The 27,936-nt window shown below is 41.6% G+C and overlaps 1 protein-coding gene across 13 annotated transcripts in view; it reads right to left on the reverse strand.

Moving 5' to 3' along the window:
* Nucleotides 1-27,936, reverse strand: part of KTN1 (kinectin 1) — a 78,589-nt gene that overhangs the window by 20,142 nt on the left and 30,511 nt on the right. For 7 of the 13 annotated variants that reach the window (XM_049828434.1, XM_049828435.1, XM_049828433.1 and 4 more), the window contains exons 5-29: nt 26,582-26,712; nt 24,528-24,644; nt 21,764-21,904; nt 19,553-19,659; nt 17,861-17,993; nt 16,726-16,813; nt 16,261-16,427; nt 15,551-15,619; nt 13,637-13,674; nt 12,959-13,049; nt 12,569-12,637; nt 11,798-11,835; nt 11,590-11,680; nt 9,135-9,203; nt 7,780-7,814; nt 7,550-7,640; nt 6,567-6,635; nt 5,642-5,679; nt 4,924-5,014; nt 4,692-4,760; nt 3,026-3,063; nt 2,260-2,350; nt 2,079-2,156; nt 1,139-1,176; nt 15-105 (exon numbers count right to left, since the gene is read on the reverse strand). In XM_049828434.1, coding sequence (XP_049684391.1) covers nt 15-105; nt 1,139-1,176; nt 2,079-2,156; nt 2,260-2,350; nt 3,026-3,063; nt 4,692-4,760; nt 4,924-5,014; nt 5,642-5,679; nt 6,567-6,635; nt 7,550-7,640; nt 7,780-7,814; nt 9,135-9,203; nt 11,590-11,680; nt 11,798-11,835; nt 12,569-12,637; nt 12,959-13,049; nt 13,637-13,674; nt 15,551-15,619; nt 16,261-16,427; nt 16,726-16,813; nt 17,861-17,993; nt 19,553-19,659; nt 21,764-21,904; nt 24,528-24,644; nt 26,582-26,712 — 2,078 coding nt within the window. The remainder of the gene's footprint in view (nt 1-14; nt 106-1,138; nt 1,177-2,078; nt 2,157-2,259; nt 2,351-3,025; nt 3,064-4,691; nt 4,761-4,923; nt 5,015-5,641; nt 5,680-6,566; nt 6,636-7,549; nt 7,641-7,779; nt 7,815-9,134; nt 9,204-11,589; nt 11,681-11,797; nt 11,836-12,568; nt 12,638-12,958; nt 13,050-13,636; nt 13,675-15,550; nt 15,620-16,260; nt 16,428-16,725; nt 16,814-17,860; nt 17,994-19,552; nt 19,660-21,763; nt 21,905-24,527; nt 24,645-26,581; nt 26,713-27,936) is intronic. The other 6 variants (XM_049828439.1, XM_049828438.1, XM_049828436.1 and 3 more) reach the window with 2 other exon arrangements.

Genomic DNA, 27,936 nt, shown 5'->3' on the forward strand with positions numbered 1-27,936 from the left:
TATCAAAACTTCACCTGCAACTGTTTTACTTGGTTTGCAATTTCTCTCTCTTTTTCTTCCACTACAGCTTTTAACTTCTTCATTTGTTCTTCTTCCCCTTTCAACCTGCGGAGATGGTTTAGAAAGTAAGAAAAAGGGGTTAAAGTAAGAGTTTATACTAAAAAGGGACAGACACTCTAGCTTCAGCAGCAGAAGATAAATATATTTTGTATGCTATATGTAATAATCAGCCAAAAGGAGAGCACACACACATGGTGAAGAAACCATCATGCTATGGCTCCAAACTGAGAAAGCTAACAAAACTACATGCCAGCTGCAACAACATGTATTACTAACACTTACCTGCCAAGAACTGGCCTGAAGCAAGCTAGTCATTTCACACATCAATCAGCAAATGCATTTAGTCATAGCTGATCTCAATAGCATTCAGAGATGAAGTGGGAGAGAAGCAACTCATCACCTGAGCAAAACCTGCAAGCCAGCTTGGCCCTGAAGGTACCAGGGACAGTCTCCTAAAGGTGAGGCTGCTTTAGGTACTATGTACTGGCTATACCAGAGCTCTGCTGGAAGGGCAGCACGTTACAAGAGCTGCATTGAAAACAGAGCCCTTCTTGGCACAGTCTCATACAACCTTCCTCTGGCTTAGAGCAGCCAGACAAAGCAGAGTCAAAACAGAGGAAAGTCTGGCAGCATTTCTCCATAAAACAGGAGCTGTAGAATTGGCTATTGCATCTCAGACTGAAAACGGTAAACTGTATTTGTTCATTGCTTTTATCAACTCAGCCACAGGCACTTAAATCCACACTCTTTTAAACATGCTAAACAGAAGGAGAAATTATCACTAGACACAAGACGTAGCAGCAATTTCACTAGTTAGTGGAGCCCTGGGCGATTATTCACTTTCACAAAGTGAATGAGCGCTACTACTTATGCACACCAGGCAGGGACGCCAGACACTTGCTATTATACCCAGTAGCAGACACGCTGGCTGGTGCACGTCCATCAGCACTAACAGCTTATTTTAGCAAAGCCCATAAAATTCTTGAAACCGATTCATACGTTCCAATTTAAGATAAATGCCAGCACTGAATGTGTATTATCAGCAAGCACTTGAGAAACTGCTACAAAGCATACTCACAGGCTCTCCAGGTCCTGGACTTGGGATGCAGCAGGTACCTGAAAAAGTAATTCCCAACCTCATTTTGATGGCACAGTAAAGCTTTCAAATTAACAGCAACTCTTTGCATGAGCAGGGACACCACACAGCTTGCAAGATACTTGTCAAAGTAATACCAGGAATTTTGCATCAGACATTACTCCAAGAATATCTAAACACATAACGGATTTCAGAAGCACAGCTTACTGCAAGTATCTCAAACTTCACACCACCCAATTTCTCTCCATTCTACCTTTCCCCTGGGATAAATGCCTATCTAGACAGCCCAAAATAAGAGTGCAACTCAGCTTCTCCCCTTTATCACTGACAAAAATCCAAACTGAGCTAGAATACCACCTTATTGGAAAAATTCTTCCATTAAGTAACACTTGGCTTCAAGGATGTCCCATTGCCTGTTGTCAAGTCCACTGCAGGAAATCAAAAGCCAAAATATTCCAGCCAGTTGCAACTTCTGCAACAGGTAAAGGCAGGAAGGAATTGTAGCAAAGCCTGACCACTTCAAGAGGAGCTGCTATGTTCAGTTACACCAAGAGTCTTCCATGACCACAGCCCTACAGCGATGCTACTTCAGTCTGGCAAGGAGGTACCTATAACACAGCTATGATTCTTTTTATGAGCTTCAAAGTTTTCAGACCACCAAAGCTACTTGTTATGCCTAGTATCACCCAGGTCAAAGAAAAGCTCTCAGAACTTGTTATCCATGTAAAACCTGTTTTGGATGAACACGGTTGAACTAGTGGGCTTTCTGCACCATAGACTACCAGTTTAGTCAAGTAGGATTTAAAATAGCTCTGTAGGTTGAAGCCAATGCAAACCCTTTGTGAGAGGTAAAGAACAAAAACATCATCTCCCAGTCCAACTGAGCAGCTCTCCCAAACCACATCCACTCTGCACGCCATACCTGTTGGAGCTGTTGCAGGTTCTGTTGTTCTAACTCCTGAACTTTAGTGGTTAATTGTGCAATTGTATCCTTCTGACCCTTTGGACAAAAAAGGCAAGTTTAGAAGTGTAAACATAACTTTTAAACAGCCAGAAATACTGCGGAATAACTTATTTCCCTTTAGAATACCAAGGAAGCTTACCTGCAGCCATTCTCCTTTCTTAACAATCTCTTTCTCCTTCTCTTCCAATAAGGCCTCCATGGTTTTCACCTGCTTTTCCTTCCCCTTCAACCTATACCATTAAACACATACAGACACACAGTATAAACCCTTGCTCTTTTATCCATCTGAAAAAAAAGACATCCTATGCTTTGCAGCATGTAACAAAAGCAGCATATGTGATCAAAGGCACAAATACAATTCACCTGCTAAAAATCAATGTGTGAACACTTCCACTTCAGTCTGGCTTAGCAAGAGATGCCCTTGATCAATGGTACTGCTCATTAAGTGAAAGCAGACAAGTTCTGCACCAACATATATTGCAGAGATTTCACACGTGTGCTCTCCTCATCTAAAAATACTTCCTTTCCCCTCACCAATTGGGGACATGAGGGACTGACAACCATGGTGGCTCAATTCTCACTTGTCCACCCAGTTACAGCACAGGTACTACCAAAGGAAGTTTGCTGTAGTGCCTTGCCTACATCCTTCCATCCTGACTTGAATTTAATCCTTTGTAGTTTAATTGGGGCTCATGAAGCCAGGCAGCACTTCACCTTGTTTGCCATCTCAGACAGGACCGGCTATTTCTAATAAGGACAGAGGTCTACTAAGACCAGTGTTAACAACCTGGATCACTTCAAGCAAAGCGCAGACACCAGGCAAGAACATTTTAACTTAAAACAGACTGGAGCACTGAAGTGAGGGGCGCACAGGGCACATCAGACATGTTAACAACTGTACTTACAGAGTCTGAAGTTCTTTGACTTGTGATGTAATCGACACCTAAAGAAAATAAACAGTATTTCAGTTCAATGCACATCGAAAAGACACATAAATGCTATAAACTGCTCTAGGGAGAAACGGGGGAAAAAGCCATTAGACATTATTAAACCAGGCGCTATTTGTTACAGTGATGTAAGCATAAACATGCATAATTTTTTTTCCTGGGAAAATAAATTATGAGAAGCCAAGTGTCTCCACTATTTACTTTCTCCACATTTAAAGTACGACTTCCAGAACAGAAAAAAAACAGTGCAAATGGGAACACAGGCAGGCCCACTGAAGCCCCCCTCCACCACAAGAGACAAAGGAACATGCAGACACTGATGATGACAACCATCTCACTAGCAACTGCAGCTCAAATCAGAGATACCATCCCTGGTCATTCAGACCTTTGCACAAGCAAGCACTTTTTAAATGCTCTGTACAATGCCAGCACTCCCTTAAATTCCCATTCTAAGGCTGAACATGGATTGAAGAAACAAGAGTTAGTGGGAGTATTTCCTTTGAATTTTGTATAAATGCCTGACAGCACCTATCTGTGTAGATACTGGCTGTCCAAACAGGTAGCTTAGTTTAGTCCTCTACCACAACATGGCAAGAGTTTCAGACATTCCCAAAAACCTCTATTCTGCTTGCATGAGACCAAAAGGTGCATAATACACCACCTCTGAAGCAAGCATCCCTCATATGTAGTTTTCCAGAGATAGCAACTCTAAACTGCATTTTGTTCTGGGCCCTGCGTCAGTTCCAGGGAAGGAAACACATACAAATAATTCTGTCAGTTCCTGGGAATTTGCTTTGGAGGAAAAGCCCAAGACAGAAACACATTCTATGAAGCTTTGCCTAAAAAGGACAAAACTTTAACACTAAGGAAAAAAGAAAAGGCAGTGACATGTTGGAATGTAGCTAGAAAGACTGAAAAAAGTGCAGACCAAAACAAAAAAAAAAACCCACACAACAAACCACCCCCACACAAACAAGCAAGCAAACTTCCTGACAGCACGATGGATTAAGGGGCCTGCAGAATGGGGTCCCTAAGGTAACACGGGTTCCCGTTGTTTTGGATGCTAGACAGCAAGCATGCCAAAAAAAGCCAGTACTCCTCCATTTCTGCATTCCTGATAGCTAGAGTAAAACTTACTCTGCCAAGATAGGCTTTCTTTGGACACTGGAAAGAAAACAGCCTTAGGTTTACCTGGAAACCAGCTACTGTTTGGGCCCATAGTATTGTTCTAGCAACACAGAAAGGTCAACAAAATGAGAAGCACCTTCAGCACTCAAAATTTCCTAGTTGCTAGCCTCAAAGAATGTCCCAGGGTTTCATGTTTACTACAGGGACATCCCAACCAGAGCTAATGCTACATGCTTTAAGTTATAGCAATTCTTGCCAAAGTTCATACCAGAAGTCCAAAAAGCTTGGGCATCCAGAAGAATGTGGTTTCTGAAGAACAGCAGTAGTTATACTACATATTTACAGCTTTATATCCAAAAGTAGCGTAGCTCTACCATTAAAAAATTCCCTTACCCAATGACATTCACCAGTAAAAGAAAACACACTACAACAGAAATGAGTGAGCAGCGCATCCAAGGCAAGGCTGTTTCACACTTCTGGCACTAAGGTATTTTACCTGTTTTTCCATCTCAAGCTGGGAATTTCCTATTTCTTCTTTCAGAGCCTCTATTTCCTGTGTCAAAGCCTTTTCAATGACAAAACAGACAGGATTGGACAATGGAAACACAAAAACGCCACAAAAATGGATGCTACAAATTCATCACTATAGAATGCCATGCAGTAACAAACAAATGGTAGTCAGTGGCATAAACACAGAAGGGAAGATAGGTATTGCAGAGATAAGATACCTGAACAGTCTTCTCCTTGCTTGCTACTTTAAGGATTTCAGCTTGTAGGAGTTCTTCCACTGATTTTATTTTTCCATCCTTCTCGTGGATCCTTAAAAAGAGTAGAGGAACAACATTAGCTGGATGAACAAATGCGCTACTTGAGCAAATACACAAGCTTTGGTTCTGCTATCACATCACATCGCCAGCCTCTGGGATCCACAGGGGGACCAAGAAGGAAAAACAAATAGGAGGAATAAGATTGGGAATAGTGCAAAACAAGCTGGCTTTATGTAACCAGTAGTTCACATACTAAATAGATACTATTACTGTCTAAAAATACAAATTAAGGTATCAATAGTCCCTGAAATGACACACACTTAACTTCAGCCTCCATCGGACATTCCAGCAAGAAGTATTTATCAACTTCAAATAGACACACAGAGTGAACAAGCTCACTCCTTTTAGAGTGCTAGTGAAGAGAAACAATTATCTGACAATTCAGTGCAATTCCTCGTCTAGTCAAAGTTAGCCTTATGAAGTTATTAGCAGAGAAGCGACTGGATTTGCAAAAGGTATTGATCTAACATGATGTGTTTCCAAAGTGATAATGCTTCCTGCCACACACACACTTCACCCAGTTAAAAGCATATCATTTCAGGGAAGCAAAACACTTGTAGTCATGGAATAAAGACAGACAGAAGTAACAATCAAAAATGAAATCTATGCAGTAACTTACACTTTCTGGAGTTCTTCCACCAGTGATTGGAAGGAAACCTGTTCAAAACAGAGCTTCAACTTAGAAAACAGAAGAGAGCAAAACAATCTGCAAGTGTTGAGGGGTAAGGAGTAGAGAGCTTGAGCACTCTGGCACTGGGTGAACTACACAGCAGCCTAACAATTTTATCTATCTGGCTGCTCCAGAGAAAATGAGCTGTTGGTCTCCAGTTCCTGGCAAACCAATAATACCAAGTCTGCTGCAAGTTCCCAGAAAACAAAAGCAAACCCACACCATCTTTACCAGAAGAGGCTGAGGTTCAGGACCAGCATTTGATCAGCTAACCTTTTCATACCAGCACTAACGTACACCTCTCCATAGTTACTGTGCTTCTCCCCTCCCATAAATGATTTTCTAGAAACTAAGTGGCCTCCTGAGCTATGCAAGCAGAGCTGGATGTCAAGGAAAGGCACTTCCCAATTGGCACCAAGTGTACATCAAAAATAATAATGCTGTGACAGTGTCACTGGACAGAGACATAAACAGAAAGGGGCTAAGTCACACCTGCACAAGGGTGGATTAACATTAGAAAGCTCAAATATGCATAATGAAGCTGATGCAGTACCAGCTCCCTACTAGCCATGCTTGCTGCACTAGGCTTCTAGAAAAAAAAGCAACTCGCAGCCATTTCAGTGTGTGGCAAACTCAAATCAACACAGAAAAGCCACTGAATTTGAACCTTTATATCTGCCATGTTTCTGACACTTATGCAAAGGAAGTATTTAACAGAAGTATCAGCTTCCAGACCAATGCTGGAAGAAAACAGGATGCTTTGCCAACAGGCTTCAAAGACATCTTCACCTTTTTCCCTTGACTTTTGCAACCACAGCAAGATTCTTTTAGATTTAGTTTAGGTGTAATAAAAGTTTTAGATGAAAAGTACTACCTGCTCTGATTGCTGAATTTGCAGACTTTGAAGTTCTTTTCTCAAGGATGAATTTTCCGTTCGCAGTGCCTTTGAAAGCAGACACACAGATAATGAAAGACTCATTTGTTGGGGAAAAAGTGTTAAGCTTGATGGAAAAGTAATTTCTTTTAGAACAAGCGACTTTGAAAGTCTGAAAGAGACCCCCTCTGCAGCAGTTGGAGCCAAAGTATTCAGTGAACTAATTACTCATTACAGACAACTCAGAGAAGACTTCAATCTCTAGGAAGCTAGAGTCCAGGGAAGCATCAAGGTTACGTGCTCACATCTTTGGTTGTTTAGTAACCTGACTGTTTGCTAGTGTGCAACTCCTCCCCAGCAGAGGGGTGTCAGCAATGCACCTGGAATTTATGGACATTAAGAAAGTAAGCATTGTCTTGGCTATGTCCAGGTAGACAGGACACAGCTTGCCAGCAAAACCCAGCTGAAAACACACAGGGATTTTTGTACTGGCTTTCCAGACTTCTCATCACTAGCTTCTCTATAAACAGAACAGAAAGGAAATACCTTTAGCATCATCCCAGAAGTATCACTAGTTTATAATCCATTCAACCCTTCAGATTACCAACTAAGCAAAAGAATGCAAGAGTCTCATACTGCCAAGCTGTTACAAAACACCCTTTCCTAAAGACAGATTTGTTGCAGATTAGGCCAAACATACAGCTCTGGAGTTATACTGGAAATATATTCACTCTATTCCAAAAGACACCATGTATACATCCTAGCAAAACCTGCTCTAGACTAAGCAGAGAGAAGCACTGACTGTACACCATCAATGCTCATGTTTAGTCTATCTTACCAAAAGGCTTTAACCTTGTCACCATGAGATGCTTTTCGTATTCAAAGGGAATGATCTCAGACTGCACTATGAGCACTCAAACATACACTTTGCACAAGAGCACTTAATGTCTACTTCCCCATAAAAAGATAATGAGAGATTTTACCTTCAGCTCCTCCTCTTTATTAGCCACCTGTATGAGTCCTGCTTCAAGCAACTCTTCAACTGTCTTGATTTTATCATCCCTCTCTCTCATGCTGAGGAGTCAAAAGTGAGTATTAGGAAAAAGAGTTAACCTTTTTAACTGCCTTCAGTTTAGCTATCAACAGTAACCTTGATGCCTACAAAACTGGATCTGTATTTTAGCCTCCAATTCAAAAAAGAAAAGTTTCTTACCTTCTTTCCATCTGCTCTAACAGGTCTTTGTTTGCCTATTAAAAAAAAACCACAACAGGGTAATCATTAATTGGATCAATAATGGTTTGGGATTTTAAAAACAGAAATAACTGGAGAGCATCAACTTAACCAAAAGCTTAGTTACTACACTAATCCAGAAGGGGAAATAAAGTAGGGGGAGAATGTCCTCATGGCATATGTGTCTAATATTGATGCTGGAAAGATGTCAGTCTTTCAGGGGAGGTACAAATCCAGGCCAAATGCCTTGAAAATTTTACACCAATGGACTACAGGAATTCTGGCAACAAGATGCTGTGGGACACAGGATCCCAGTGGTTCTAGGGAGTTTCAAACATCCCAAGCACTGTGCATCTAATACATAGCAGCCAGCTCAGTGCCTGAAAAATCTGCCTCTTTTGAGCATTTATCAAAACCACAAGCTCCACCTGAAGCTCACTCAGCAGAACATTTATGGTTTCTCAACACCACCACATTGTGAGAGACCACATGAGAAACATAAGCCAGCTACCAAGAAAAATCAGCCCCACTATTCCAGACAGGACACCAAATCAGCCAGACCCAGGGGAATAAGGCTGCAAATCTGTTTCTCTGCCAGAAGAAAGGAAGCTGCTCGCTAACAGACACCAGTAAAGAAAAGGAAGCAAGTTTCCTGTCCTGCAAGTCTTTTTCCAGTGTCTCAGGAAGTTCTCTCATGCCACAACAGTACAAAGTCGGGGGTGTTCACAAGAGCTCTCCCAGGCAACACTCGCGAAGGAGATGGGGCTGAGCAACACAACAGCTTTGAACCCACAGCATCCTGTGTGAGGACCAGTCAGACTGGCTGCAGCAGGTGTGCCATGGGCCAGAATATAGAAGATGAGGGACAAAAGATATCACAATATAAACAGTTTTCCCATTCCATTCTTTGGTTACTACTGGTTTGAGAATTCATTCCAGGATGGAAGAAAACAAGTAGGTTAAAGATCTTACTCTGGTCTCTCCACAGCCCAGTAAGAGCCCTCTCCCCTGGAAGGGCTAGTTGTGCATGGGATTTTTTTATTCCAGAAAATTGCCAATAAAACTGAGAGACGTTGCAGAAATAAGTTCTTGCTTGTGTTAAGCTAGCATTCTTTGGGGAAGAAAAAAATTCACATTTTATTTGGACACTCTTGACTAGGTCTAAAAGACATTCACAACTGCCTTACTTGAACCCTCCATGGAAGAGTAAATACCTAAAAAGCAATAGACTTTGACACCAACGAGCTCAGCCTAGGTCCAGCTTAAGAAAAAAAATACTTAAGAAGTTAAAAAGAACAGAAGACATTCAATACAACCGCAGCAAACACTGGCTATACCTGCTCAGACAGGAGAGTCTGCAGCTTCTGAACTTCAGCTTGCAGGGTTGCGTTTTGATCCTTGAGAACCTGGAAGGAAATTTAAACATTATATCAGTTCAGAACTGCAAACCCTAACTACAGCATTTTCATAATGGCAATAAGGTAATTAAATAGCACAGAAATCGTTAAAGTGAGTTCTTTGGAAGCTGCAAGACTACAAACAGTCCTTTCCCTTTCTTGCTTGCTTTGTATTAATACTTTTGTCCTTATGTTCCCATGAGAAATTCAGCCATTACCATCTTTAATCCCTGGCAGAAACACAGTACCAAGTGTGAGAGTCAAGAGAAACTGCATTTTCCTCCTAATGCAGTACCAGCATCATGTCAAGATTTGATAGCTGCCTCTTACAAAACACTCATCTGGCGAAGCAAATGGTCTAGGATCACCTCTCTAGTTCTCTTCAGCTGCCTTATCACTGAGGATGCATGGCAAGGAACTGGCAGTCCAGCAGCAGAGAGGTTTGCGCAGCTCTCACACTTTGGTCCGACTACAGACTGGAAAGAGGTGTACTGGGAAGACAAACAGCCATACCACAGACCTTGCCCCCCCTCCAGCATTCCTGCTCAGACAACAGACAGCAGCCCTCAGCAGACAGGCTGCCTGTCTGGATTCCTCAGATGTATTTTAAAATCCTCCTCTTTTGCTTTTTGCTTTACAAAGTCTTTTAAAAAAAAAAAAAAAAAAAAAAAAAAAAAAAAAAAAAAAAAAAAAAAAAAAAGACTTGCTTGATGCTTTACAACAGTGAAAAGCAGGACACATGATCTGTGCTTCAGACCCAAAGCCTTACAGGGACAACACAAGCAGGAAGGCACAGCAATGGCAAGGATTAAAAGAATTGCTCTGTTTTGAACCTGGCTTTTCCCTCTTTCATGTGCATGGGGAAAAAAAGCAGCACTTCCTCAGGTGGAAGCATTTAGTACAGAGCTGGTCTGGCTTAGATTTGGGATCAAAGACAGGAGAAAAAAGAGACTAGAAGGGCACGTAATATTCATGCTGAGAGCACACTATGGATTTCCACAGTTTCACAATGATGACGATCTGCATTCAGTTCTCTATTCACTTCCTAAGAACTGCTAGAATTGCCTCCAGATTGTTTTTGCCACTACTTAGCACTGAGTTGATTTCAGCACATAACCATCCACAACACCTCTAAGGCCTTTTTCCTGGGTAACAGTTACTACAGAAACCATCACACTAAAGGAAGTTCAGATTATTCCTCCTCATATTCATTCTCACAACTTCACCTGTCATTTTAAAATGTTCCACCATGCTGAAAAGCCCTGAGTGTCACTAATTTGAGACTTGCCAACTTACTCAAGCCTGCCACCTCTTCCCACTCCCCTTTCCAGACCATTTATGCACCCATTACCCAGCACACATTTCACTGAAGATTCAGTCAACAGCTTTATTACAAAAATCAACTGAAGTTGTACTTTGTTTCCTATTCCATTAATTGAGCAAACTTTTTCCCCCTTATTCTCTGCCAGCTTAGAGAAACTACAGAGCCTTGCAAGGGAGTCTCATCAAAACCTCTTTGAAAGCGCCACTTCAATACATGAATCAAGTTTACTACTTGCTTGCTAACACCTTCAAAGAGCTCCAGGAGACACGAGACGTGGCTTCCTCTACAAAAGCATGCTGCCTCTGCCACTACACACCCACTCTGTTCCTCGCTAGTAAACCTACCAACTTGACCTTATGAGATTCAGAATGAGGGACTTTTCACCAGAAACATCAGAAGAGAAGCAATACCCATCATGGGGTTTAAAGGAATTAGAAAGATGGAGTCAAAAAGATAGAGTCATCACCCTTCTTGGGAAGCGGGTCTATTTCTATCACCTAAAGTTCAGAAGAAAAAGTCTAAGGTGGCAGAGGGCAAGGAAGAGTTAAATTGCTCTCTGCACACACCATCTAGAAACAAGTATCAGCTTTGCTGTGCAGACCCCAGATGTCAGAACCAAAAGCTTCAGCAATTTAGCTGCAGCCTCGTGAGAAACAATCTGGAAGATGACAGGAGAAAAATAAGCATTTTTACACCATGATAATCCAAGCAACAAAGGCTCACACCAGGGCCTTGAAAGTCATATTAGAAGGTGGAACACAGGAAAACCATAATAGCTTTTACTGAGCAATCTCCTCTTCCAGATTTCAAAAGACCTCACTCTTCACAACTGCAGACACTGCACTTAGCTTGCATTACCCCATCTCTTACTCTGCTGCACAGTTTGTTGCTACTACTGTGACATCCCACATTGCTATTGCCTTGCAAACAGAATTACTGTAATTTACCTTAACACCCAAAAGTCAGTTCTATTTTACAAATCAACATGCAATTGTATGAACTGTTTTGCAACCTCTGAAATCTGGGAAACTTACTGTAAATAAGCACAAGAATAGCTATTCTGTAACTTACCTTAAATTCTTCTTTTGTATTTGAAATCTGAGCAAGTTCTTCTCGAAGCTGATCTTCAAGAGTTCTTATTTTGTCATCTTTGATGTGAATACTGAGACATAGCAGAACAGTTAAATACGTTTCCTCATCCAAGTCTTACAAAAAGCATTGATTCAGAAGAACATAAAAGACTGACAAACATTGTTTATCAAATCCCAGAGCTATTTACCTTTTCTGCATCCTTTCCAGCTCATGTGCAGCAGCAGCCTAGATATAAAGAGGATTAACAAAGACTTAGGATACATCACATGATTCAATCAACGTTTCATTCCACAATATTAAAAAGCTAGAACAAGTCATTTGGCCTCTCAGCACATGACTTACCAGCAAGAGTGAAAGGGGTAAGCTTGTCTTCACACACTTTTAAAACACCAATATATACCAGGCAAGCATGCAATTATGCAAAGGGAAGATGATCTGGAGGAGATTCATTTGACAACCAGGATTATCTCTAACTAAACACTTCATTTCCACCTCTGTAACTAACAGGCCACATAGCAGTAACAGAGGGACAGCATTTTGTTTGGTTCTAAAAAGATATCTATGGCGAGGCGGGGGGATGTGATCTGGGGGTTTTTTAGAGGGATGCTTATGACCGTTGTATGCAAATCCCAGGACTGCATATTCAAGCACAGTTGTGTTCACTCCTGTAAAGCGTCCTGCACTCTGCATGTCTGCAAATCTAAACCAACCGAGCAAATCACTTCAGTAACGTGGATACCCAAGAAAGAAAGATTTTGCTGATGAAGGAAGGGTAAGAAGTAGGCCTCCCACCACCTATAAGAACTCCAGGGCATCACGTATTAACCTCAGTAGCTTCATACCTTTAATGTGCTTAAGCACAGCTCACTTAAAGCCAACAGATCTGCATTTGCATTTATGACAGAATAGGTATTGGGAAGAAAGTAAAATTAAATATTTAATGTAACAATTATTTTACCTGTTCATTTGTCAGAGCCTGTAACTTCTGTACTTCTGATTTCAGGGATAGGTTCATATTCTGTAAAACCTGAAGGAAGGAGAAAAAGAAATGTATTTGCACTTTGCACACAGACAGTATTTCAGGCAAGTTAACTCACCAGCACAAAGTATTTCAAGTTACTTTTTGAAGGACTCTAGAGGTAATAGTAAGGAAAAACCTCAAGCTTTCTTATCAACAGCTTCCCAGCATCAAGCATTGGCCTTGGCTAGAAGAGCAAAATCAGCAGACTTGTAGCTGAAAGAGCTGGTTTTAGACCCAAAGGCAGCAGCCTTGTGGGTTTCGTTTTGTACACACAGCCAACGAGCCTCTCACTGTATCAACTGGCATTTACACATGATTTTATTATACCTTGAGCTCTTCCTCTTTGCTGGTTAAGTTGGCATGTTCATTGCCTAACGAGTCCTCCATCTGCTTTATTTGTTTGTCCTTTTCCGCAATCCTGCACAAATGAGAAATGATGACCTATCAGTACTAAAAGGTCTTGGATGGAAATGGTACATGAAACATCAGGCTAAACACAAAATACATGCTGGCCGTTAAGTCCAGCTCCTACTCTAAATCCTGCTGACAGTACACTTTGGGTCCAAAAGCTTTTCCATCCGTTTTAAGTGCTGTTTGCTTGCCAAAAATTTATGAGACATTCTCTAGCTCTGAAACACAACTACCCCATCTCCCAAAGGGAGAAATCTCCTGGCACAGCCATATAGCCCAAATATTAACAATTCTCATGGTCATGCACATTCCTGCACATAAGCAGTGGTAAACAGGAGAGGAGACATAGCTTTCTGTGTTAGCACATAGAGCCACGTACAACAGACTCCAAACCTGAGGCCAGACACGGAAGGGAAATCCACAGGAAGCGGTTTCCCAGCTCCCAAGTCAATCTCATGCTAAGAAGTTAAAAGCACAGATAGCAACGTTTCCTTCACCAGTCCTTCCCATATGCACTGCACGTGTGTTGAAGAAAGGTGGCATGCATTAAAAGCCAGTAACACCTCCCAAATACCAGAGGAAATGAACACTCACACTTTGTGTAGTTCTTCTGCCAGGACTGAAGCTGAGGTCTGCAGAAGGAAAAAAAAAAAAAAAAAAAAAGCTGAAAGTAAAGCAAGTCGAAGAATTATCCTCTACAGTGAGCCAGGAATAGCATTTATAAGATTTGTCTAGTTATTTTAAACTGGCACAGGACACTTCCAACTATTTCCTGGCTAAGGAACATTGAAGGAATACCAGCACATACTAATGTCCCTTCCCCTTTGGCCTAAGGCAACACGAAGGGGAAAAATGAACCATCTTACTTGCCCTTTATCAGATTCAAACAAGCTACAGGGATCATCAGCACTTGTCTCCAAAGGATTAAGTGCTTTACAGGACATTCTGCTGACAACTCAAACTTAAAAAAAAAAACAAACCCTGCACAGTACATCAGGACTTGTGTTAAGAACAGAAACAGCAACATAAAATCAGCAAGTGGCATTTTTATCCCCTGGAAAAGGCTTATTCCCACGCGGTCACATACTATAGGGCAGGGGAGACCCATCCCTCTCGGTTATCAAGGCATCAAGTGACCTCTGCATACTGTTTCACATACAGTTTGCTGGCAGCTGTGGCAGAACTTCCACGGTCTTTTGTACTTCACATACATGGTTCTCCTTATCCAGCCTTACCCTCCCCCAAGATCCTGGATCTTGCAGAGCTTATGCCCATGGGACCCTGTAGCAGTTCCTATACTGCCTTATCCAGATCATACCATAAAGAACAGCATCAGACAGAGGGGAAAAAAAAGGAAAAAGAAAATATCAAAGGGAACAAATAGTTCCAGTCCCAGAGCACCTCCTTAATGAACAAAACAGTTCCATCAACCCTCATGTCCAGAGCAGTCTCCAGTCCAACCTCGCTTCCCCAGAGTGGTATTTTCATACCCACTGTCCATGGTGGAAAAATGGCCCTGCATTTTCATGGCCAGTGAGGCTACATGGGGAAAGCACACACCTCCTTCCAACAGCCACCTTGGTAACCCAGAGCTAAAAAGTAAAATTTCCCTAGGGATTTATTTTCAAAGCCCTTTTAAAGGACTGAGATGAGAGGAGTAGCTCATGAAGATGCTGTAAATTCAGAGTGCCTCTTCCTTTGCTATTCTCCCCACCTAATGGGTTAAAGCACTTCAAGCAAAGCCAGATGATACATCTTCAGTATGATGTAGAATTTAATCAAACTACATCAAGCACATCCATGATTAAAAGAATGCAGTACCCAACTGCATAGGGACAGTCTCCACTTGCGCTCTCAGAAGTTACAGCCTTTCTGAGATGATTTCTATGACGTACCTCTACACGGAAGCAACTTCAGTGACTGAGGTTTTACATAGTGTTTACAACAGAAATAATTTCTCAGAGAAACTGGTCAAAGTAAAATTTTGCTGATTAAAAGAATTGAGAAAGGCGTTGTGCAAGTTTGGTGGGGTTTTGGTTGGTTTTGGGGTTGGTTTTTTTCTTCTGCAAAGAAATCACCACTGGAATGAACAAACAGCTTTATATGGGAGCTACCATATACTCTGACATTTTCTCAACCTAATGCACAAGGAAAAGCATGATCAGGTGGTTCACAGAAGGACTGCAAAAAGACTAAAGAACCACAAGACAGAATTGTAAACATGCAAAGCTACAGAAAACAAACATTCAGAAAGGTATTCTACCCTTTGGTTATAAATGAAAGGCACTACAGGAGGAAATAAGTAGATTTTTTTCCCCCAAACGGGCAGCAGATGCTTAAGTTTTAAACCAGTTTGAGAAACATTAGAAAAGAGGATGCTAACAAGTCTTTGCTTTCACCATTACATATCTCATACCAAGCTACCAAAAAAAAAAATAAAAAAAATCTGACTTTTAATGGAAGTTCACAATTCATGACTACAAAAGAAAGTCTGAGAACATGCTGTACCTGGGCTGCCATTTGTGAATGAAACTTCTGAAGCTGAGCATTCAAAGCATCATTCTGCTCTATCAGCTCCTTGTAAGAGAGCACAGAAAGAAAAGCAGGCTGAGATCTGCAGCTAGTCAACTTTTGCTAGGATTAGCTCTTAGCCATGATTATGTTAGTAAGAACAGTTTAGCATTTACATGTCAGACACTTTTCAAAGACACTATTTTTCTCCCCACTAAGATCAACCAGTTTGAGTGGAAGCATAAGAACCTGTTCTATATCAAGAGAAAAATATTCCCTGCCCCACTGTACACCATTTGGTTTCCTTGAAGCCGCCAAAAGATATGTCCACACTGCCTCTCACCACTTGATGCCAAGAGAGATCACTCCAGAAGAGCTCACACAAACAAAGGTATATGGCTGCTCTTCCAGAGTGTTCCCCAGACCATAGCATCATTTCACAGCTTGGAAAATTGCCTGGGTCAGCACATTTCTCTGACTTGCCCAGAGTGCTTCTCAGGTCTGAGACGGCCCCAGACCTCCTCAGAGCACCATACACAAGGTCTCACTTCGTAAGTTGCCAGGTGATAGACTGGCATGCAGTTTTCTCATTCTTTACTCAGTGGGAAAGCTTTAGTAAAGCAGCATTTCAATGATATTTACTGTGTTTCCATAGGCACAATGTGGGAGGAAAAAAACAAACCCTTAAGACACTTGAGCAATACTACCTGCACCTGCATTTGCATGGAGTCCTCCGCAGTAGCTCTCTTTTGCTCAGCCTCCATTAACTGCAACATCCTCTGCTCCAGCTGCTGTTTTGACACCATTGTATCAGTAAGTTTACTGTGCAAGCTCTGGATTTCATTGTCTTTGGCCACAAGCTTATTCTGCACATCTGTAGCAGAAATGTCAGGATTTCAATTCAGAAGTAGATATTTAACTTTGGGGGGAAATAATTTTCACTGTAAACAGGTAGGCTGATTAGAAGCCTCATCCCAGCAAGCCAAGGTTCAGCTCTCTCATCAGCATTCAAATTAACTGGTATCACAACATACTATTTCCCCAGGGTGCTGAAGCAGTATTGACTTCACGTGAGCTTTATTTAAGCCATTTACTCAATAATGCCCTTTTTTACAAATGGCAACAGCCAAATCACTGCAGTAAGCATTATTGGGGAATTTTGTGATACATGCCTTGTTGTGCTGCTTCATGTTCTGCTGTTCTTTTCCTGAGATAAGCCTGGATTTCTTCCCATCTTCTCTCTGCTTCCTGCTGCTGGACCTTCACATTAAAGAGAGAGTTGATGAGAAGTCTAACCTTTAATTTATTTTTGAAACATTCAGACTGCATCTCTTCAGTGCTATTCCCAAAACATATGGCAATGAAGTAAAATTGTTTCTTGTTTCCATTAGGGCACATCAGAGAGACAGAATGCCCTATAATCCTCCTCCTAGAGCAGTTTAGCCTATTAATTTGAAAGGCAAATTGTGAACAGGATTCCATTACAGGCTCTTAACAGGATGGTTTCTGTAATATGAAAATGTAGCATCTTTGCCCTGCAAGTTCAGAATTAACACTAGAAGCCAGACTACCATGCATCACATAAATCTGCATCTAGTAATTAAAACACGTCTCAACTCCAGATGCCAACTCTCCACCTGGAAGGTCTGGAAGGCAGGGAGAACTTCTGGTAACTAAGACTTAATTACAAATATGAAAAAAGTAATGAGCTCTGTATTGGCGTTCTCACCCAAAACCACTAGGTTTCTCTTCTGAAAAAAAAAACTAATACAAAAGACCTTTTCTTCCAAAGAAAAGGAAAGAGATGCATCCAGAAACCAGTTCCATTTACATTTTGACTCTTAAAAAAAAGTATATTTATTTAAAAATTTAAACATACATTTAAGTAAAAGCATGCAGTTTCAAATTAAAAAAAAAAAAAAAAAAAATCTCACAAGGACCATGCCATCTGGATGAACAACTTCAAAATATCAACTCTTGCTGGAATTGTACACTCATAGAAAGCAAAGTCCAACATCATCAGTTAAGTTTTTTAAAGATACTTACCTGGAAGGGTAAGTTTCACTTCATAGGGAGGTTTGTAATCACTCAAAACCCAGAGTACTGAATAAAAAAAATTAAACCCACAGGCTGGCTCAGCCTAACTGAAAATAGACACTTGCACATCTGAAGAAGATGGAGACATTTAGTGGCCAGGGCAACAGCTAAAGCTATTCTCACACACCTCACATCCCACCTGATTCAGAACTTGGCTCAGATAAATAAAGCCTTGAGTGCGACTCGACAGGCAGGGAAAACCCAAGTCACCTTTAGCTGAGCAACTGCCTGCTCTGCATTCTTCTTCTGGAGCTCCTCTTGCTGCAGCTTACTGCTCTTTTCTCCCAGCTCATTCACCAGCCTAGCATAATCCTGGCGCAGTTTGTTCAGTTCAGCCGACTGCCTAAAAATAAACATTTTCACAGTTTTTTTTAACAAGAAGCAAAGGCCATAACAACAGCTACTCAAATATCAACACCAAGTCCTATATTTGCAGCCAGAGGACTGTTCTGGGTAGGTTTTTTTGTTTGGGTTTTTTTTCCCCCACACTGCTTCATCCTAGGAAAGGGATAAGGGTCAGGTACTCTTGGCCATCAGCACAGCACAGCAGCTACAACCCACTGAGTCAGAAACAAAAGGTCAGCAATAAGCCACAAGCATCAGTTCCTTTAAAATGTTTGCAGGATGATGGGCATAATTTGGACAGGCTTATATAAACTAAAGAGGCTTAGCATAAGGAAAGGTCTCACATGGAAATTCACATTCCTTTCCTCTTCCCATAAAGGATTATTGATCTCAAACTTACTCAAGACTATTCCTCCTAGACTACTGCATGCATCCCTACAGACTATACGTTGCCTCCTGGCCTTGACTTACCTTCACAAGTTAATAGATATCTGATGCACTCTCTCACTTAGGGAGAGAAGATGCATTTGTACAGCCCAAGGGAAGAATTTTAAAAGGCTCCTCTTTGTGTATAAGCAAATAAAAGCATTTTATTTTTATCTTAAGTTTGCATGAATTAAGGATTTTGAGATAACTGTCAAAGAGATGCTTCATTTCTACAGATAGGACACCTAAAATCAGGGTACCAGTACCCTTCTCCACACACTCATTACATCAACCTGCCCCAGAAGAACACATGCAGGGAGCAGAACACACCTCTGCTGAGCTGTGCTCAGCAGCACAGAAGCAATTAACAGAAAGGTCCATATAGAAGCAGCATCTCTGCCAGAAAAGGAAGATACGGAGCCCTTTCCAAGTCCTGACAGTGGCTTTGACATTCTAGTCTCCAACAGTAACAAATCAAATATCCAAGAGCATAATAAAGTGCCGGTTTTGCTTTCTATAGGCAGAAGCCCACTGGCAGCAATTCGCCCGTCTGACGATACACCTTACCAGGGTGCTCAGCTTTTACAACACCACGTACGATCCTCTCTGCCAACTCAGGGGCAGCCTAAGTCATAACTCACAAAAGACAAAATCTTGAGATGCTTTTTTGTTTCTGCACATATTTGCAACACCAGCAGATGGAAATCCAAGTGATAGCCCAGCGGTATCGTTAACTGCAGGGCACTGCTATTTTTTCTTATTGCAAGACTGATTTATAAGTTGAGTGCTATTCTCCCAGGAGGCCAGCATCAGCACCTCTCCTAAAGTCCCTGAGGAAAGGATACATATCCTGCCAAAAACACTAACTGTGGCTGAACACTTCTGCACTTCTTTCTTTTAAAGCCTCAGCACCCACTCTTATCAATTTGAAGCCTGAGCTTTTAGAAAGACAGTTATCTGTTTTGAAAGCAAATACAAATAGCTACCTCCCCAGCCCAAAATATCTGTGTTCCTAGTTTAACCACAAATTCACAGACAGCCAAGGAGATAGAAACAAAAGGAGCAGAAGCCAGAACAACCCTTCAGGGAAGGCTTAAAAACACACAGAGCTCCGAGTAACTGCTAACATACTTGCTCTCCATTTGATTGGTAGAAGTACTGACAGCATCTCTCAGGATACCGTTTTCCTGCTTCAGGTGGCTTATTTCTGCCTCCATCTGCTCACGGAGCTGCTGGAACTGATGGGGAAAGAAAGATCAATTCCAAAAAAGATTAAAGTAAGGAGCAATAAAAAACCCAAGCACTTGTAACAGTAGATAAGATATCACAATAGTTTAAGTAAATAAAACTAAGCAGATTTTTTGGGAGAAGGGCAGCTTTACATCCTTCCTCTCACACCCACTCTTAAACTAAACTGTGCAACTCAGACCCTTTTGCTCAAACAAAAGCAACGGTTTCCTCTTATACCAGCGTATCAACCTATTTATCAAGGCAACCTTTTTTGTTTGTTTGTTTAAAAGACTACACAAGTGTTACTTAGGATACCGATTGCTCAGCTGTATAACTTTAGATACCTGTCAATAACTGGATATCAATATATTCCTTTTCCAAAGGGAAATAAAATAAATGTACTGTGAATTAACATTAGAAGTTTACAGAGCCTTTAAACAAAGCAGAAAAAGTATAAAATAACTAACAATACACAGATTATAGCATGTAAACTACAAAAGGCTAGGCCTGTTCTAATATCCTGAAGTCAAGATTATGAAATAGATCCTTTATTTAGGCATAATATGCTTTGATTGCATTTTCAACATGGTTAAAAACTGAGGCAGAAAGAAGCCCTGATAAGCCAAGGCTGCTTCAGCATAGTGCAGACAAAAATCAGAAGACAGGATCCAAGGGAAAAAATGGACTCTGCGTGTGTAGACAACAGCATAGCTGGTCTTACAGCCCAGCAGTCTGCTTTGAAAATCCTTGAGCACATACAGCTCTAATACTTTCTTCCTCTTCCAGTGCCAGTTTGGAGATATGGCTGACACCATTTCCAAGACCCAGTTTCATCAAATGGCTGACTCGCCAATGAGGATTTTGTATACAAAAAAAAAAAAAAAATCAAATGTTTGTGTAACAACCACAACAGGAGATAGCAGTCCCTTGTAGGGCAGCCACCTCCAGTTCACCACCACCACACGTAACAAGTTGGTCCTTGGACATTTGTTGGGGTTGGGTCCCCCCCGCCTTTTTTTTTTTTTTTTTTTTTTAATGCCGACAGATATACAAGATTCCAACAGAATCAGGGGCACAAACCCCGTATAACTGGAAGCTTTGACAATTAAGTTTCAGCTTCTCTGCAATGCTAGAGCTTATCAGCAGGGGGAGCAGAACCAGAGCACTGGTTCCTCTGCACATCCTTTCTCCAGCTTTACCCGAGACAGCAGCGTTTGCAAAAGCCACTCAGTTGCACCCAGATCTCCTTCGCCCTCCCCCAGCCAGCAGTAAGACCCTCTCATTATGCAGTTGTCTATATAGGTTCAAAGGATGTTATCCTTTGGAGTCCTGCTCCAAAACTGCAGAGATGCTACTCTCCAAAGTGCCAAGACAGAAGATACAGTATGAAAGCTCGAAAGCTCACATGCTGGGCTTGGTGCTGTGACGTTTATACAGGGGGAAAAAAAAAAACCTAGAATGTGAAACCTAAGCACCAGTCAAGTTGGTATAAGAGGGGCCATTTTTCCTAGAAAACTTAAACTTCTTAATCTGATGAAACAAACTCTTCTGAGGTCACTCCATTATAATACAACTTCAGGAGAGAGTAACAAGGGTCTTAAAACAAAATGCAAGTGTCAGCCCTTCAAATATTTTCAGCAAAGCACTCTCCCAGGCAATGGTATTTCTTATACATTATGCTATGTTGTCACTCTGTACTATAATTTGAAAAACAAGATTTATCAACTGGTAAATGATCATCAGCATTAGAGGCTCTCAAGTATTCCAATTACATTTTGCACTTTGAGTAACATTTCAGCAGAACACCACAAAAGTAACTAGATGAGATAAAGGCTGTCTAGCTAGCACAGGTCTTTCACAGACTACAAAAGTCACCTATGAGAATACCTTGTCCTTCTTTCAAGTCAGGAAACTGCCACAACGTTTCCCAACCTTATGCAGATGTGTTACACCACCAGCTACCAGCACATTGCATTCAAGGCTCAGAGTAACTAGTGAAGCCAATTTCTGTGTGAGCAAATAAATGCTGCACTCTGGCTAAAGATACGATTTCTCAGTACTGATCTGCTTGTGCATGAACATCAACTCGAACAGTTTTGGTAAAGCATTTACCTTTATCTTCATCTGCTGAGATTCTTGGTAGCTAACATGTATTTTACTCTGAAAAGTGCCGTGCTCCTTTTCTAGCGTGTTGATGCGCTCTCGCATTTTCGCTGTAAGCAACCCGTTTCTCTCCTTTTCTGCAACCAGCTCCTTGGGTGGGAGTGAAAGGAAAAAGGGAAAGTAGTCACCTACTGCTCATTTCTAGAGTCAGTGTTTTAAGATAACTAAAAATATAGCAAGTGTGCATCAAATCAAAGTCAGCATCAATCTTTGCTCAGAGAAACTACAACGTTAGACCCTGACCAAACTTCCAGCATCTTTATGAGGATTTAGGATCAGCATAATTTCACATTTATTAAAAAGAGGTTTGCTAGTTTAAATGCTGATCTTCTGTTGTCTCAGAAGAGCTGGAGCCTTATTTCTATCGAGTTTGGCCAAATTACAGAGTCCTAACAATTAAAACCATGGATATCACACAGGGCAGAGCTTAGATTTTCATCCCAAGTTAGCAAAATTGAAGAACACAGTTAAAAAACTGTGATGAAACAACAGAGCATTTTAGAGCAAATAATTGCTTTGTAGCAGGTTGCAAAGTCAACCTTTTTGCCAGAGGATATGGACTATTAATACCCAGCAACAGCCAGAGAAGCTCTGAATCCCACCAGCATGATGCCATATTACAGCTTTCAAATGAAAATACACATTGCTATTTAGATTAATCATTTATTAGACCATAATTCAACCTAGACACCTGAGAAATCCATAGAGCTGCTCCTCTGCAATATAAATGTACTTGCTTTAGTAAGCAAAACCATTAAAGTGCAGCTTTCAGCACGCTCCCATTGCAGAATGAGGTATTTGTGCCATCTAAGCTTCAGGTGTCTCCAGCTACGCAGCACAGCACGCAGTTCCTTAGAGTGCCAGGGAGCTTGACACATAATTTAAGTGCTCTAAATTATTAGCCTGAATACCCTCTATCTCTTCAGAGTAATTACAGCTTTTTTCCACATTTTAATTTAAATAAAAGCTATTCTCTCTTTTAGATCCAACTTACTAGCTTCAGGAGGCTGTTCCCCCTGAACAAAGTAAGCGACACGAGCTCCCAAGCCCATGTTCACAGAGGCATTTAGGAACTTGAGTCACACCAAAAGTTTGAAGTCATTTCTGCAAATACAGCGTAAACAGCTTGACACAAAAGCCTCCTCCATGTTATATTTGCATCTGCTAAGACGCAACAAAAAGAAGGGCACCAGGACATACTGCAGCTTCCTTCTACCCCTCCACCAATTCCACCATCCATCTGCAGTCCTCACTAACCCAGCTACCCTGTCAAGGCAGTGCCAGAGATCCTGGGAAGATTAACTTTCACCTAGTTTGTGTTTTGCCAAATACCTCCAAGGTCAGGCACCTCTTGCTCTCATTTATCCTCTCCAGTTATCACCTTTATCAACACCCCTGCGGGAACACCTCTGCACCTTAAAGTCCCTCCATAGCTTTTGGCAGCGTTTTCAGAGAAACACGTTAATTAGAAGATAAGAGCTTTTTGTCAGTCAAGCTGAGCTTTTTCCTTTGTTTATCCTGATACTTTAGCACTGCAGCAATGTTAGTTTTACCCATTTTCTCACGATTTCCAGAAGTGCCCATTTATTTCTCCTTCTCCCTTCCCTCCCCCAATCCAGATGGCAAAAATCCCCAATGATCCCTACTTCTCCGCAGCTCCTGCCTTGCCTTTACAAGCACCACTTTGCAGATGTTTTTTCCCCAAACACATTAGCTTCCCCCACACCCAGGCTCCTTCATACATTCCCTCTGCTTCTTCAGCAGCAGATACCTCCCTGCTTTCATTCTGCAGTCCTGAGCCAGAGTTTGTTTTCCCCTTCCAAACACAAGTCCTTTCTCCCTACCGTTACATACTGACTATTCCAAACCTCTCAATCCCACCCGCAAATATACACCTACCTGTGCCCTGCCAGGAGCTCACACAATACCCACTCCCTTCTTCCCTTCTCATCAGCCAAGGCTCACAACTCCCATGTTCTCTGGCCACTCTGCTCCCATCTTTAGCCACCCAGCTTTCTGTGCCCAACTCTCATCCCACAACACGACCTTCCTGAGCCTAATGCCCACATGCTTCCAAACTAGCCAAAACATAAGAATCCTCCCCCCCAGGAGTCTCCAATTCACTCCGTATCTGCCTAATTACTTGTTCTACCGTAACTACTTTCCTCTGAAATCTTCATTAAAAAGTTTCATAATCTAGTCTTGACAGTGGTGCATGAGCAATCCTGTAAGCCTAAAGCAATGCCAGCTGCAACTAGGGGCGGCTAAGCAGGCAGTCTACACTTTCCGTAGCTTCCTTCTTGACAAAAACTGATGACTGTTGTGCCTAGAAGCACACAAGCATGTGAATGCTAGAATATGTACCGAATTAAAGCTGCAATGCAGAAAAGGTGTTTAATATTTACATCCACAAAACCATATTATACTCATGAAGGAAGTGTTCTTTTATGTAACCTTTTGAAAAGAAAAATAGTCTCAGCTTAAAAGTCTCAGTAAATGAACTCTAGAAAAATCACTGGAAAATAACTCTGCATAAATACATTAATAGCATCATAAAACCAAACACAGTGTCTCGGTAAGCTTTCCCAATATAAAAAATTCCACCTTTCAATTTATACTAAGCTCAGTAAACCAGCATTTGCTGGCTGCTAGTCCTACAAGCCCCTGCTCCTCTCCCACAGCTCTCTCTATGCCCGAACCTCTTCATATTTACCTGGGTTAGCTGCTTGCACTGCTCCTTTGCAACAGCTGCCTCCTCCTTCATCGCAGCAAGCATTTTTTCTTTGTCTTGTAGCTGATGTACAGCTGCAGCCGACTCAGCCTTGCTGGCCTGCAGCAAAAGTACATAAAAATGATCATACATGCCAAAAGTACTTGCACAGCACACTAGCAGGCAACAGAGCAAACTTGAGAGGAAGAAACACCCCCTCCTGCCCCCAAACTGTCCGTCTGCACGGTGTATATGGCACCACCAGTACCCAGTTCTACTGTTAATGGATCCTGCAGTGCTGATTTCATTAGATAAGGAAATGCATTTTCAATCACACTGAAACCAATTAAGAGAATAAATGGGCTCTTAAGGTGCTTCCGCATTGGAAGAAAGACACTCTGGTGGCACTGGGGAAAACAAAGAACAGCCATTAAGAGAAATAAAGGAAAAAGATGCAGAGATGCTGAATCATTCAATAATTGAGGTTGGAAGAGACTTCCAAGATCACCTGGTCCACCCCACACTCGAAGTGGTTATAATCCAACGAACTTAATCTCTAAGTATCTCGCTACAAAGGGAAAAAAGGAACGCTGATCTGGTCTCTCCTTCCACTTCACAGGAGAGTCTCCAGTTGACATAATTATGTTTCTGCTGGCACACTGACACACAAAGTTTCAGAGATACTACAGTGAACAGAACTAGAGGAACGATCCCCACAGTCCTGCCACTTGTATACTAGTCCTAAAAATGAACTGATTGCAGTAAGGGGCAAAATTTCTAGACATTTTTGCTCAGACTTCACTCAATGAATTGTGATAACTGAAGAAGCAAAGAAGTGTCAGCCCCATAAATGCACTCTGAATTTGTTTGGAAGTTCTCCTTTGGCGGTATTGTGTACATATGCAGGACAAAACACACTGTCAATGTCTTGCATGAGCTACAGATAGGAAAATACTCACATTTCCATCTACAGAAACCTACACTTTTTGGTTGTATACAAACCCAGGAACCCATTTTGATCCTACAGGTTTAGCTCTTAACAAATCCCTAAGCAACTTGGTCCAAATTCTATGTTGAACCTGTTTTGAGCAGGCGGTTGGACTGCACAACCTCCTGAAGCCCCTTCCAGCACAAATTGTAGGATATGCTACTATATTGCATTAACTGAGTTGACACATACCCAGTTCTGCATTTCTGTTCTGGTACCACATCTGCAGAAGAATACAGAATTGCAAGACTTCAAGCGTGTCAAACAGGATGTTACAAGCACAGAGTGACAATCATAATGAGTCATGGGAGGGAGGAGTAGGTATTTGTAAGATATCGGTGGTCACCATTCTCTTCTGTCTTAACACAAATATTAGAAAAGAACTGCTAAGCACTGGCACAGGTTGCCCAGAGGGGTTGTTTAGTCTCAGTCCCTGAAGGTTTCAAGCCAGACTGGAAGAAGCCCTGAGCAGCCTGGGCTGACCTCAGAGCTGGCCCTGCTTTGTGTAGGAGGTTGGATTACAAACCCCCTGAGGTCCCTTCCAAATCTCAATTGCCCTACAGTCCTATGAAAAATATCCAAAGAAGTCAGCAGACTAGAATGTATAGACTTAAGATGGAGAGGCTTGCAAAACACAGGATTAGCTGCTCAAGTGCAGAGCCACTGCAGCTTTTTCTTAATTTCTACTATAGTTTCTCCTATTCACCCATTTGTGAAAGGTCACTCCTGAAAGTCACCAGATAGCCTTCCCCCATGCCAATACACATGCGTCAGCTGCAGCAGCAGTCCTATATTATGTACCTTATTCTGCATGGTTATGTCTGCTCTTTATGAGCGGTCAAAAGCCATCAGCCTGTCTAGCCAGCCCATGGGATAGCAGATGGCAGCACACAGACATCTGACAACTGTTTTCTGCATGCAAAGCAAGCACAGACCAGCTGGAAAAAAGTCTTCCAAAGACAGAATGCAGAAATCACAACAGAACATTGATATAGCTAATTTGACAGCATCTCTTCCAATTTCTGCTTATTTAATAGTCTTCTCTCCCTGCCCCCTCACAGTCATTCACCTTTTGCAAGACATCATGAATTGCACTGGATTTTTCCTTTAACACCTCCACTATGCAACGGGCCTCATCTTCAGTGAAGATCATATTCTTCATGGCCATTACAAAGTCTTTAAATTTCACTTCAGCATTCTCTGCAACACAGAAGGGAGGATATATTTACTTTGGACTCCATACAGAATTATTTATTTTGCCTCGAAACAGCATGTGATGGGGGTATCATTATGCATTATATTTAATTTCAGTCTGAAATGCCAAGAAGCAAGGGGTCATGAACATTCAGCAAAAACAACATCTCTCCAATTTAAATCTGATAACAATCTGCCAGCTGATAAGTTTTGGGAAAAAAATCCCACCACTTTGTTTGTACAGTTGGTAACATTTATAGTGTTGCTAGCAAGAAGACAAAGCATAACACAGATTTTGGAGGAAAATATAGCATAAATGTGAAAACTTTAAGAGTCCTTTCTAGTGTATTATGACAGTAATTCAAACTGAGCTATCAATTTAAAGGACAGCCTGGCTCCACAAGCAATATGCAACTGACAAGGTAATGAATTTAAAAACTGGCACATTTCTGATTACAATATATGGAAACCAGAAAAACATTCCCTCAGTCCAAGTTTGGAAACGATCTGCTACAGAAGGAGTTCAGCAGTAGAAAGATAAATCAGTAAGATCCCTCTTAATGGCTGACTGAGTGTTTAAAGAGACACAAAGAAACACAATTCAACTGAACTATGCTCTAACAGGGACAAAAAACATTGTTCATATGAAAACCAGGCTGCACACACGCGTAGGTCATTAGGTGGCCCCCTAACTTAAGTAAATGGAAGCACAAGGCTGAGGCATCCAGTATCTCTGTCCGATATTCACCAGTGCACAACAGTATGTGAAAGGATTGGAGGGATAAAAGGGAAAAGCTTAAAAGTGATGCTTGGTTCAGAAAGTGTCCCAAAGCTCTTGGAGAAGGGTCCAGGTGTCTCGCTACAGGTGCTAAATATGCCATTGAAAGCAAGCCAACACATCGAACCCAAACCTCTCCAGGGTTTGAAAAACAAATGAAGAACAAGAAAGTGGTAGTGATACTAAGCCCCTAAGAGGAATTATCAAGCATAAATATAAACCACTGAATAACAGAGTGCAGGGAGGTGGGAGGGGAAGCGCTGACAAATTCTAGCACACTCTCTCCTAGTCCTAAATCCAACTTTGCCTTGGCCACAGACTTCAGATCACATCATTGCTGCACTGACATCAGCAATGATGCTGTTACCAGGAATATGCCAAAATCCTGAGACCCCATTCCAGTTAGCCGGGAGTCTATAGCAGCTTGGCCTGGACCAGCCCGAGTCCTACGC

The sequence above is a fragment of the Accipiter gentilis genome, chromosome 25 (assembly GCF_929443795.1).
Source record: "Accipiter gentilis chromosome 25, bAccGen1.1, whole genome shotgun sequence".
Lineage (NCBI taxonomy): Eukaryota > Metazoa > Chordata > Aves > Accipitriformes > Accipitridae > Astur > Astur gentilis.